The 13,453-nt window shown below is 50.1% G+C and overlaps 1 protein-coding gene across 1 annotated transcript; it reads left to right on the top strand.

The window, feature by feature from the left end:
• The first annotated feature begins 8,759 nt into the window (after nucleotides 1-8,759).
• On the top strand, nucleotides 8,760-11,659 carry EGR4 (early growth response 4). The gene is made up of 2 exons (XM_042930231.1): nucleotides 8,760-9,284; nucleotides 9,686-11,659. The coding sequence occupies exons 1-2, from the start codon at nucleotides 8,843-8,845 to the stop codon at nucleotides 11,002-11,004; spliced, it is 1,761 nt and encodes a 586-aa protein (XP_042786165.1). The 5' UTR covers nucleotides 8,760-8,842; the 3' UTR covers nucleotides 11,005-11,659.
• Nucleotides 11,660-13,453: the final 1,794 nt, after the last annotated feature.

Raw genomic sequence — 13,453 nt, 5'->3', positions numbered from 1 at the left:
TACTATCACCATGGCTCAGGTCTCAAGACCTCTGTCACCTGATTTGCTGCAGTGTCCTCTTAAGTGATTTCCCCTCCAGATCACCTTCCATACAGTAGGCAGACTGGTCTTTCTAAAATAAAAACTACATGTCCTACACAGCTTAACCCCCTTCAAAGGCATCTTATTGCCCCAAGGATACAGTCTTGATGCATAAATATGCTTTAAAAGATCCTCCGTGACCCTGAGCTTGCCCCTGTCTCCCACCTGGCCACACTTCTCCTTTCTGGCTTTTTTGACTCCTTGTGGTCCAGCCATTACAGACTTCCTTCAGTTCCCTGAATCCTCTCTCTGTCCTTCAATCCTCTCTCTCTCTCTCTCTCTCTCTCTCTCTCCCTCTCTCTCTCTCACTCACTTTTTGATCTTTTGCTTGGAACATTCTCCCCACTCAACCTGTCCTTTTCCCATGGCTAACTTTTACTCAACCTTCTGGTCTCAAATGAAATGTTGCTTCCTCAAGGGAAGCCTCCCCTGAAAGTCTTAACTAGATTATTATCTCCTGCCTCATGGTATGATCCCAAACCACCTTGTCACATGCATCACACCTGTCTGTAATAGTTTGTTAAAGCAGCTGATACAGTAACTCCTCAATAAGTATTTAGATGAATGAATAAGTGAATGAATGAGAGCAAGGATTGGGTTGGGGGGAAGTTAGTCACAAAATCCTGGTCACGGTGACCAATCCCACCCCCATATGAGATGGTACCCAGGAAACCGGAAGCACATTTGGGGTGAGCAGGGTTATCTACTGTTTCTTAACTGGATATATTGCATCTCATCGCCTCTCAATTTTATAGCATGTGCTTGTCCTTCAACTGCCTGATTGGTTGATTCTTAATCGTCAGACTGTAGGTGAGCAAATAACACATATTCCCATTACGCAGGTGAGAAAAATGCAAGCGCAGAAAGCACTGGTAATTTGTTCAAAGCCACAGAACAAGTTAGCAGTAGAGCTGGTTTGGAATGAGTTCCCTAGGCTCCAAGGCTGGGGGTCACTACTCCATAATGGGGTTCTCTGTGACCCTGTATGCCATGTGTCCCTAGACTGGCCTTTATGGGAACTGGTGTTTAGAAATCCTATTGAAGCTCCTTTCATTCCCTACGTACCCTGTACCAGAAACCCGCTGTACATCATTGACAAAGCCAGTTCTGTTCTGGGCCCCTGCTTGCTGCTGCCCGGGCAGGGGACCCCGGCAGCCCTGCCCCTCATACCCTGACTGAGTATAAGCCTCTGCTGGAGTCTTCACATGGCACCCCGCATGAATGTGTGGGACCCACTGGTTGCCAAGCTGAATATGGCTCCAGATTATTCTAGGAAATAAATACATTGTTTTGCTCTGGATTGCAGGAATTGCTAATTAGGGATTTTTATTTTGGGCAGTGTTCCTTGGAGCTGGCAGACAGAAGGAGTAGGCGACTTGCTCCAGGGGCACTGTTAAAGCAAAAGGAACTATCCATTTCTGCCCCTGTTATGAGAACATGCCAGAGCCATTGCTGCCTAGCTCCTGCCCGCAGAGCCCAAGGCAGAGGCCTCTTGGAAGTTTTCCTGGCTCCCAGTGGTTTCCTTTTCTTTGGGAAGGCCTTGAAACACAAGCACAAGCCCCTCGTGGTCTCATCAGCTGTATATTACCCTCCCCCTAGCCAGATAATTGTCCTCAGGAGGATAGCACAGGTCTTTCTTGGTATTTCCTACCTGGAACTGAGAATGAGAATCCATTTATCACAGCAGGCTGATATGGAGAGCATCAGCCAGGTTTTCAGTCATCAGTGAGAGAAAAGAGGAAGAGCTGAGAGCATTTGAAAAACTCTTAGCCCCTGGTTCCACTAGCTCACGACACGCAGCTGTGTCCCTCCCCTCCCCTGTAGGTTGGTTGACACGCCTTTGGATTCTGTGAGCTGCTAAATTCCGTTTTGGGTGGCGGGGTGTGGGGGGAGGCGTAATTAATTTGTTTGGCCTAAACTAGTTCAGGCTGCATTTCTGCCACTTTCAACCAGAAGCCTAACCTTCTGATGGTTGTCAGGGTTTGAGGACACACAGAGGACTCAGGCTACGGCTCAGTGGCCCATCTGTGGATAAGCTGCCTGGGTATTTTGGAGTTACGCTGTCTGGTTCTAGTACATTGGCCAATCTACTTTAAAGCAGTAGGGCACCTGGACGGCTTGCACTGACTTCTCTGTCTCCCCCTCTCACTGCCCCTCCCCTGCTAGTGCTCTCTCCCTCTCTCAAAAATAAATAAACATTTAAAGCAGTTTAAAGAGAACTATTGTGAGACAGGGCGGGGGAGGAGAGAGGATAGAAGACAGTGAGATGAAGTCAGGTCAGTGGAAGCGGGAGAGGCCGGGGGGGGGGAGAGAAATACACCGGGGAGGAGAGGCGTAGCAGGCTTGTTTCTGATTCTAATTCTGTTCCAAAGCTAAAACCTCTCAGGCCACTCTGTCAGCCTCTTTTTCACCTTCTCAACTCAAGAACTGAAACGCAATGCTCTGAACACCATTACCTAATCAAATAAAAACATCTATCAAGGTTCAAGTCCATTATTGCCCACAAAGGAGGAACCAGACTTAGACACAAAGGGGTGGAAGAAGGTTGATTCCAAATCCCAGGGTGGGTAGCAGTGTGGAGAAGTCACTAAGTCCATCCCCCCAACACTGCCTCTGACCCTTCTGGAACCCATCCCAGTCACAGCTCTCCTGTGATCATCTACCTCTCAGTTCTGTCCAGTGTTGACTTTGCCCACGGGAGTAGAATGGAAGACGGGAGAAGGAATAACCTCCCTCTGTCCTGTGAGAGAACAACTAGAAGCTGCCTTGGAAGAGTCTAGGAAGCTTTTCCTAAATGGTTCACAGCCACCTTGTTCTCTTCTCTGCCTCCCCCATTACCCGGAACTAAAAATCACAAAAGGAAGAAGGGTACAGAAGCCCCCCACACCCCACAACCCACTCTAGTCAATGCCAGAACAGCCTGATCTCCAGTGCCCCTTGTGGGAATGTGAAGAGCATTAGGAAGCTTCCCCTGGATCACAGAAAAGGAAATACTAAGGCCCTGTGGAGAGATTCCTATAATGTTTACAATGCAAATTAACTTTACAATGCAAATTAAAATATCACCAGGATACCTCTTGGTGCTTACCAGTTGACTCTCATATGCTGCTGTCTGGCTCCAAAATTGTAACAATTTTCTTAGAGGAACATTTGACATTATATATTGTAATTCTGAATGTTTGCACCTTTGACCTAGGAATTCTACTCCTTGGACTCTAGCCTATAGTTTTACTGTAGGTTCAGATGCTGGCACCATCGTTTACTAACCCCGTAAGCTTGGGCAAGCTTCTTAACCTCCCCATGCCTCGATTTCCCCTTCTATGAAATAGAGATAATAATAGTACTCAACACATTGTGAGAATTAAATGGTGAGTGTATGTAAAACTCTCAATACCTGGTGAATAGTGCCCATAGTAAGTGGTATACAAATGTTAACTAGCATACTTAGTATTATTACCTCCATCAGTGAACCAAGTACACAAAAAAGACTATGCACAGCCAGATTCATTATATAATACTGAAAAACAGAAAACAATTGAGTTAAAAACTTATGTACATCTGCATGATGGAATACGCTGGAGCAGTTGTTAACAGCACTATCGATTAATCTGTATCACGATGGGGAAAAGAAAAACCATTTAAGGTACCATGTCTTGTAACTGACAAGAGTATGTATAGTGTGACACCATTGGTATAAATAATGATGATGATGGTAGTGTTACAGTTGGATAGAGGAATGTTGAATGAATATGCATGAAGAAAAGGCTATAGGAATCAACTTGAAACTATTTAAATGTATTTATCTGGGTATAGAATTGGGGAAGATATTTTCATTTTAACATGTTTATCTTGGGGTGCCTGGGCGGCTCAGCTGGTTAAGAGTCTCTTGGTTTTGGCTCAGGTCATGATCTCATGGTTTGTGAGTTCGAGTCCCACATCGGCTCTGTGCTGACAATGCAGAGCCTGCTTGGGATTCTCTCTCTCCTTCTCTCTTCCCCTCCCCCACTCACTCCCTCTGTGTCTTTCTTTAAAATAAATAAACTTAAACATAAAAAAATATTTAAAAAAACATGTTTATCATTTTCCAATGAGCATTAAAAATGGTAAAGACAGAAATTATAAACCAATGCCTGGCCATGGCCAGGGGAGGGGACAGAGAAGGACCCTGGCAGTGGGTCCCTTGCCTCGGGACAGATGATCAGACTGCATCCATCACAGTGGTCAGTGCAGCCTAAGGGGCGCTGCAGGGGTCTCCGGGATGGGACTTGTGTTCTGCAGAGGTGGCAGTTGGAGACATACTTCATCCCTGCTGTAGTCTCACTGGCCTTGTTCCTTGTTAGGCTGATGGCTGGATCCTGCCTCTGTCCCTGCTTTTAACTAAATCTTTTAAGAAGGGAAAAGAGAGGAAGTGGAGAGGGAAGGTGAGGAGAGAAGAAAGGAGAGGAAGGAGGGAGAGAGGAGGGGCAGAGAGGAAAGAGAAGGGTGAGAGATGCTGTGTTCCTGCATCTCCATGGCCCCAGGAAGTGGGCCGAGAAGCTGCTCCTCAGCTCTGTCAGGAGTCGCCATGGAGACTGAGTGCTGGCCTCTTCATGATTAATACTCTGAGGCAGCTGTCTTCTTGGAGTCTTTTTAAATATATACACTATTATTTGAACACAATGATATTTAGAGCAGAAAGATCAAGGTGGGGGGTGGAGGAGGGGGCAGTAGCATTACCAGAATGATGACAGGGGCTGGGCCCTTCTTAGAAGAGAGAAGAGGGAGGCTCACTCCTCCCCATTCTCCTCCTCCTCCCTCCTCCCACCCTGGATCCAGAACTTCCAGTCTTATCCACCGCAGCATCAGTAACAGTGTCCCAGGAGCCTGCGCAGTGCCTGGCACAAGGCTGTACTCAATGAACATTTGATGAATGAATTTTTTCATTCATTAATTCATTCAGTAATTGTCTGTTCCATGCTTGTCCAGAAGGTAAACTCTGCTTCCCCAACCTTTTCCCATGGAAATCCCATGGAAATTTCCTCTCACCCTCCCCAAGGCCACACACACACACACACACACACACACACACACACACACACTACCACCAATGACAACTTCCACACTGGTTCCCAAGGACCTTGCGTTGCTTCTCCTCAGCACATGTCTGATGTGACCCACAGTGCTCCTATCCATCCTATCCATGGCAGTCACTCCATGGAAACTTTGCAGGGATGGACACCAGCCAGATCAAGTTTGTACATCATACCCTACTTGAAAAGCTAGAGGGATGTCATCCATCTAGGCAATCCTAGAGTGAATCCTTTTGTAAAATGAATAATCTTTTCCTAAATTATCTTGTGGAGTAGGCTAGCTTGTCCATCCTATCACTGAATAGAAGTGTGGTCTTGAGCAAGTTATTTAACCTTATCTAGTCTGTTCCTTTTTTAAAAAAAAAATGTTTATTTATTTATTTTGAGAGAGAGAGAGAGAAAGAGAAAGCACACCCAGGAGAGAGTGGGGGAGGGGCAGAGAGAAAGAGAGAGAGAGAGAGAGAGAGAGAGAGAGAGAGAGAGAGAGAGGGAGAGAGAATCTCAAGCAGGTTCCGGACTGTCAGTGCAGAGCCCACACAGGGCTCGATCTCATGAACCATGAGATCATGACCTGAGCTGAAATCAAGAGTCAGATGCTTAACCAACTGAGCCACCCAGGCACGCCTAGTCTGTTTCTTCATCTGTGAAATAGGTCTCCAATTCCTTATTCCATAGAGCTTTGGGATGATTAAATGATATAAGATGCTCAAAGTGTGTGATTTCCCTTTTTCCCTTCCAGTTTGTGTTTTTATATTTAAAGTGGTGAATTAAAATAGAACTCATAGGTCTAAGCTCCTCTTTCTTCTCCTCTCAAAGACCTTTATTCTATCTAGGCCCCGAATCTCTTTTAGAGCTGTTAAAATTTAGAGGTAAGAGGGGCTGAGCTGGGAAGGGCTATAAAATGCCCATTCTCTTTATAGTCCCCCCTTCTTCTCCTCAAGGAACCAAATGCAGAGGCAATTACCCTCCAGAGGTAACCATCCCATATGTGAGAGTGTGTGTATGTGTGTCCACTGAAGGTGAGTGGGTCAGAGATGGGTTTGTGGGCCAGCCCACACCCAGAGTGCAAGCTGTGTTCCTCATTTCCTCTCCTATTCAGTCTTCCCTCTGCAGCCCTACTCCCAGGCCTGGCCTGTAACAAGAAGTTGGGGTGACTTGGACCCTTATCAACACAGACCTAGCCCAACAGCCCTTGGCAGAGAGCAGCAAAGGTCTGAAAACTTGCCAAAGGAGTAGGGGAATTATCCATGACTAAGAAGGAGGAGGAATGCTGTGGCAGAGGGAAGAACAACAGAAGGGACGGGGAACCTGGGGCTGGCCAATCTGGCCCGACGGGGCAGCCTGGGGAGCCCTGGACACCGGCCTAGCCAAACCCCTCCATTCCTCCTCCCTCCCAGGCAGTAAGATGCCAGAATGGATTTGAGACATGTGTGCCCTGTGTGTCTGGTGTGGGCTCACCTGGCCTTGGCAATGCATTTGGATTACAATCAATCCCCTGGTCTGAAATAGTGTATAATGGAAGTAGTGATCTGTGTGTTTCATCCTTACAGATATGTGCTGGGTTTCTGCATTTCCGACATGCAAACATGTGTGTAGCTAACACAGAATTATATCTGTGGCATTTGTTAGGACATGCTGCTCATACATGACTCTTGAAAACCTTTGTATGATTTCCAGACATGGGGAGAAGATGAGTGCAAGTGTGTCAGCATAGATTTTGCAAGTGATTATGTGATGACATATTCTGTGACCATACTTGTGGGGTCATAGTAGAGTGGGGTTGGGGCAGTTAGGGATGGAGAAGGGTCTCAGGGTCCTGGTGGACTCAAAACCAAAATCTACCTCTGGCCCTTAGTAAGCACTTAAGGAAGGAATACTGTGTGAATTGAACATTGAGAAAAAATGAACGCATGAATGAATGTTTGGATGATGGACATAGGGTGAAAGGCCTGAGAATTTGGTGAGGTTGGGGCATTTTTGGCATTCTCTCAAAAATGAGAATACCAGTGGGTGCGAGAGGCTGGGAGATACACTGCAAATCATTCTGTAGCCCATCACCCCTGAATGGCTTTGTTCCTATTCCTAGGAAAGCAGAGAAAGAAGAGGGAACCCCAGCCCTGCCCTCCCCACTTCCAACTCCTAGAGTCCCAAGAACAGATGCTCTTTGTAAAGAAAAACATGCTATCCTGTGTATTGATTTAATCTCCTAATTTGGTTCCAGAAAGGAGTTAAGTGAACTATACAACAAAATAAAACCACAACTATTTAAAGAAAATAAGACAGAGGGAAAACCACAGCGGAAGACAGAAGAGATCAGGAGAGTAGGCAGGCTTCTTTGCTGGAACTGACTGACCTTCTGCAGCCAAGATTCACAGCTACCTTAAGATGAGGGTTTTTGGTTTTTTTGTTTGTTTGTTTGTTTGTTTGTTTGTTTTCCCAGAAGAAAAAAATTCTTCTGGGGAAAAAAAAATTTTCCAATTAGTCCAGGTGCTGATTTCAGGGAAATATATCCTGTGGATTATCGGCGTATTGCTGGGAACAGCATCTTAGAGTAAAAGTCAAGGCAGAAAAAAAGTCTACAAAAGCATTTCATACCCCGTAGGTGAAGGAGGAGGGAGCAGGAATAGGCCCTACTTCTTTGGAGGACAATTTGCCAATTGTCTATCAAAATTCCACATACCCTTGACCCAGAATTACATTCATTGGAATTTATCCCACAGATATATTCGCATTTATATAGTCAAGAACGTTGGGTACAACAAGGTTGGTAAAAACCAAAGGTTGTAAGCTTCTACGTGCTCATGGATAGGGGACAAACTGACCTCCCTCATAATGGAGTACTAAGCAGCCCTAAGAATGACGAAGCTCTTTATGTTCAGACATGGAGCAATCTCTCAACTATTATAAATGGAAAAAAATTATATTGCAAGACAGTGAGTATGCCAGCATATGCATATTTTTTTCTGAAAGAATACACAAGACACTTAGATGTTGCTACCTCAGGAGGTATATGGGGAGGGAAGAGACTTTTACTTTTCAATTTAGAATATACCCTTTTGTACTAATTGATTTTTCCTCTCATCGGTAGCAAGCGTTATGGTCCTTTTTAATTGAATTGTTATTTTTCCTAGAACAAACTAAAGGGAAAAAAAACTATTAAGAAAATGAAAAAACACACAGGTGGAAGCAAATAATGAATACTGGCAAGCATCTCTGAAGTTTACTGTGTGCCCATGCGTAGCATTTAATATGCTCTAACCTAATTACTGTTTACAGTAAATTTATGAAGTAGGTACACATAGCTCCATTTCACAGGTGAGGAAACTGACATTCAGGGAGATTAAGTGACACAGGTTGTACGTAGCAGAGAGTGGATTCAAATCCCCAACTGTGGAATCCAAAGCCCACGCAGCTTTTCCTCGCCGACCCCCGGCCTCTGCCTGCAGGCGGGAAGTGCACTAACTGAACGCCGGGCCCCACGTGGCGCAGCGCCCCAGTCAGGCGTACCCGCGGCCCCGGCGCGCACGGGGCTCCACGCTCGGGGAGCGCGCGCGCACGCAGCGGCGCGGGCTCGGCGGCGGCGGCGGCGGCGACGTCACAGCCCGAGCTTTCCTTTTCGGGAGTCCCCGGCACACATCCTGTGTCCATGTTTGGGCATTTACGTCACGGCGGCAGGGCCGGGGCCTCCCGAAATGGCAGTGGCCCGGGGAGTCGGAAGCCCGGAGCCAGCGCGGCCGCTGCTATATAAGTGGGGGGGCCGCGGATCGGGGGAGCCCGGCTGCGCTTTGGAGAGGCGAGGAGCCGCCGCCCGAGGCGGGTCCCGGCGAGCAAGGGAGCCTCGACCCCGGGACCTCTTTCCCAGAGGTGAGCGCCTGGAGCCAGGAGCCCGGCCGCCTGGGTCTGTGAGGCGCAGGGCACCCCAACTACTGGCCTCCCCGTCACCCGCGCGCCAAGCCCAGCGGGCGAGGCCCCCGGCGCCCCGCAGCCGCTGCCGCGCCATGCTCCACCTTAGCGAGTTTTCCGGCCCCGACGCGCTCCTGGTCAAGTCCACCGAGGGCTGTTGCGCGGAACCCAGTACCGACTTGTCCCGGTTGCCCGGCAGAGACGCGCCGGCGGCAGCCGGCTACCCCGGAGGTAAGGAGAACGGCCGAGGGTGCTCAGACGGCGGCGCAGCGCGGGGGCGCATGGTGCCTGAAAACGGGCAGGGACGGAAACGCTAGAGCTGTGGGGGTAGGGGTGCTAGGAGGCTCGGGGGTCCTGGGGTGCTCACCCCCATTCCCTGCCCCACTGTGCCTCCAGCGCCTCCGCAGGAACCTGTGGGTGTATCAAGGCGTCCTTTTGCCCGTGCACGTGTGTTTTGCGTGTGCATGTTTGTGTGTGCGTCTTGGGGCGTATGCGGGCTCAGGCTGGATCACAATGTGGAAAAGGCACCTTTTATGTGTCAGTGCGCCCCAAGGGCCTAGTGGGTGGGGGCTTGCAGACTCCGGAGGCGCACCCTTTGATGTGCCCGGAGCTGATTCCTGCTCCCTCCTCAGCAGGCGACTTCTTGAGCTGGGCTTTGAGCAGCTGCGGCGCCGGGGGGGACTTAGCCGATTCCTGCTTCCTGGAGGGGCCTGCACCCACGCCCCCTCCTGGACTCAGCTACAGCGGTAGCTTCTTCATCCAAGCAGTACCCGAACACCCGCACGACCCGGAGGCACTCTTCAACCTCATGTCGGGCATCCTAGGTCTGGCACCTTTCCCCGGCCCTGAGGCGGCAGCATCTCGGTCTCCGCTGGACGCCTCTTTTCCCGCAGGCCCCGACGCCTTGCTGCCGGGTCCAGCGGACCTTTACTCCCCGGATCTGGGCGCTGCCACCTTCCCAGAGGCGTTCTGGGAGGTCTCTCCCTCAGCAGGCGCCCCCTCACAGTGCCTGTATGAGCCTCAGCTCTCCCCACCCGACGTCAAGCCAGGCCTTCGGGCGCCTCCGGCCTCTCCAGCGCTGGACACTGCCTCGGCCTTCAAAGGCCCCTATGCTCCCTGGGAGCTACTTTCAGCTGGAGCCCCAGGGAGCTGTGGGTCACAAGGAGGTTACCAGGCGGCCCCCGACGCCCGCTTCCCCTCGATGGGGGCCAAGATTGAAGACCTGCTATCGATCAGCTGCCCGGCGGAGCTGCCAGCTGGCCCCGCCAACAGACTCTACCCCACGGGGGCTTACGACGCTTTCCCGCTGGCCCCGGGTGACTTAGGGGAGGTGGCCGAAGGCCTCCCAGGTCTCCTGACCCCTCCTAGCGGGGAGGGAGGGAGTAGCGGTGACAGTGGAGAGTTTCTGACCGCTACTCAGCCTCAGGTTTCCCCCCTAGGCCTCCGCAGCGCCGCGGCGGACTTCCCGAAACCTCTGGTGGCAGACATCCCCGGGAGCAGTGGGGTGCCTGAGCCTCCTGGGCCACCGCCGTCGGTCCCATTCCCCCCTACCAAGGCGCGGCGTAAGGGGCGCAGGGGCGGCAAGTGCAGCGCGCGCTGCTTCTGCCCGCGGCCGCATGCCAAGGCCTTTGCTTGCCCAGTGGAGAGCTGTGTGCGCAGCTTTGCGCGCTCCGACGAGCTCAACCGCCACCTGCGCATCCACACGGGCCACAAGCCCTTCCAGTGCCGCATCTGCCTACGCAACTTCAGCAGAAGCGACCACCTTACCACACACGTGCGCACTCACACGGGTGAGAAGCCTTTCGCCTGCGACGTGTGCGGCCGCCGCTTCGCGCGCAGTGATGAGAAGAAACGGCACAGCAAGGTGCACCTCAAGCAGAAGGCGCGCGCCGAGGAACGGCTCAAGGGCCTTGGCTTTTACTCTTTGGGCCTCTCTTTCGCCGCCCTGTGAGGGAGAAATGGGTTTGTAGATTGGGGCGCCGCCTCCTGGCACGAAAGAGGCGACCTGGTCTGCCCCCCTCCCCTCTCCTCTTTCCGGCACGTCCCGGGGCCGGCCTCTGGTCCCCCTTCCAGTTCCCTTGAAGCGCCAGTCGTTCACGCCTCGTTCAGCACCAGCTCTGTGGACAGCTCCCGCGGTCCGGGCTCCAACTCCCGCGTTAGCCGCGCTAGGAGGGAAGCCCTCTCGTGCACTGAGCGGGCACTTCCTTGGGACTTAAGACAGTGTTTTGTAACTGGCTTGGCGCACGCCCCACGCCCCCTATTAGACACCCCCCCACCAGAGGCAGGCTGGGGCAGCGCCGAGCCGGTCTCGCGCGGGATTTTGTACAGCAATGTCGTTTCCAGCAGCCATTGGATGTAACGTTTTGCTTTGGGGTTATTTCCTTTTGTTGTTGTTAATTTTTGTAAAGCAGACGCTACTCTCGAGCAGTTGACAAAACTGTTTATTTTTGCAATTAAAATTATTGTGCTAAAAGCTTACTGAATCTGCCATCCAAGCTTCTGACCCATTCCCCAACCACTCCCCCAGGAGAATATGTGCCAGAAGAGAAGGGAGATATGACGCCAATGGAATCATTATGCAGCTTCTGTCAGGCACTGTGGAACACAGTAGGCATTCAATAAATATGTACTGAATTAACAGATGGATTTAATTACAACTGACCTAAGGGCTCAAGGTGTTTCTGAAACTTGAGAGTGATTGAGAGGCTTAGGTGTTAAACATTGATCATATATTATCCTTAATCCTCACAATCCTGAAATTCCATTTCAAAGATGAGGCAGGAAAGTAGGTAACTTTCTGGGTAACCCAGCTAGGAACAAACAAGGTCAAACTCAGATCTATCTGGCTCCAGAGCCAGTGCTTTTTTACCAACCCCAGAATGGTGGCACCTCAGCTTAAGAGCACTGTTTGGGAAAGGCTTCCTGCCAAGGAGTGAAATAGGTTCCGCAACTAGAGGGAGCCCCAAGCAGTAGCGACAGCAAGAGAAGACTGCAATATGTCAGTGCTGTTTGTGAACACCCAGAGTCTTGGGTATCACAGAGGCTCCAGCCAGTGCCTGTGCCTCTGTATGAGAAGCACATGCTGTCATGGCCAAAAGGGATTCAGCGTTCAGCTAGACCATGGATGGGCAGAGCCAAGCCCAGCAAGGAGAGGGTGCTTTCCAGATTCTCACAGGCTAGTTGCTCACAAAGGATCTTTTCCAGGTGGCAGCAGCCCATTTACCATCCAGCCATGCACCTGCCACAGTCCCTTTTCCCTAGCTCTTCTTCCAGGTGAATCCTTCATGGCTTGAGGAGGGGGTTTGGAGCAAGAAGAGAGGAAAACATGATTTTGTGATGGAGAAGATGGGGAATGGATGCAACTTGCTCCCCCTTTACTCCTTGAGCTTACAACTCAAAAGCTTTTATACTCTTTCTGGCCACCTTGGGCACAACCTGGAACATTAAAAGCCTGCTCTGCCACCCTATCTCTCCTCCCCAGTAACTCCTCTCTGCTAAGGAAAGGATAGGGCCTGTCTTCAGGCTTTATTCTTTTCTCTTTTGCACTGAGCTATTCCTGAGTCAAGAATGCCTTACAGCCCTCTGATGCCAGATCAAGCCGGCTTCTGATCCTTTGGCTTCTTTGTCTCTTCACTGTCAGACGTGCTCACCCTCCACCCCACAGTCAAGTGGACCAGAGACAAAATGATCAAGTCCGAGAATTCCACCCATTTGTTTCCCCAGGTATTAAGTACTTCCACATGGTTGAATATCTTGTATCTAATAGACCAATTTGTGGTAAAGGACTCCACTCCACATTACCTCTTCTAGAAGAGTTAGCATTTTTAAAAGTAGCCTGCAGAGGGCAATGTTTAACCCTGTAGAGAGGCTCAAATGGTGGACCATCAGGTATTGTAATAGGTAAGTGGCAGATTCGCAAAGACGTAAGATGATGATTTTCATTAGCTTACTATTGAAGTGACCATACCTTTCACTTATAGGTATGGACCACCTGACTTCATTTCCCACGCAATGTAAGGAAGAGCACAGAGGCTCAGATTTCAAGTAACTGATTGCAAACCATACAACCTAAGCAAAGAGAGAAGGGCAGACAGACTGTGGGTGGGTAGTGTCTAACCACCCCACCCTTACCCCCTTCGTAGCATTCTGCCAGGTACTGTCAGCTCTATTGTGCCCCTCTCTTGTCCTCACGCACACCTAGGCCTAAATATCACGGATGAGAAAATTGAACCCCCACAGAAGTGACTTGGTAGTGGTGCTGGTATCAGAGCCCTGCCTGACTCTAGAACTCCCAGCTGAAAAGCCCCTCCTGTCACTCCCAAGAGAAATTGTTCCATTTACTGGACCTTCCTCTAGGGATTCTGAGGGAAGAGAACATTAGGCCAGGCCCACACAGAACT

The sequence above is a fragment of the Panthera leo genome, chromosome A3 (assembly GCF_018350215.1).
Source record: "Panthera leo isolate Ple1 chromosome A3, P.leo_Ple1_pat1.1, whole genome shotgun sequence".
Lineage (NCBI taxonomy): Eukaryota > Metazoa > Chordata > Mammalia > Carnivora > Felidae > Panthera > Panthera leo.
The sequence above is the reverse complement of the archived record's forward strand: the minus strand, read 5'-3'. Positions and strand labels throughout refer to the sequence as shown.

Excerpts from the sequence above, each read along its gene's own strand:
- EGR4 (XM_042930231.1), top strand. The coding sequence starts at position 8,843 with ATGGCAGTGGCCCGGGGAGTCGGAAGCCCGGAGCCAGCGCGGCCGCTG. Across the intron at positions 9,285-9,685 it reads GGCAGCCGGCTACCCCGGAG|CAGGCGACTTCTTGAGCTGG; the intron begins GTAAGGAGAACG and ends CTCCCTCCTCAG.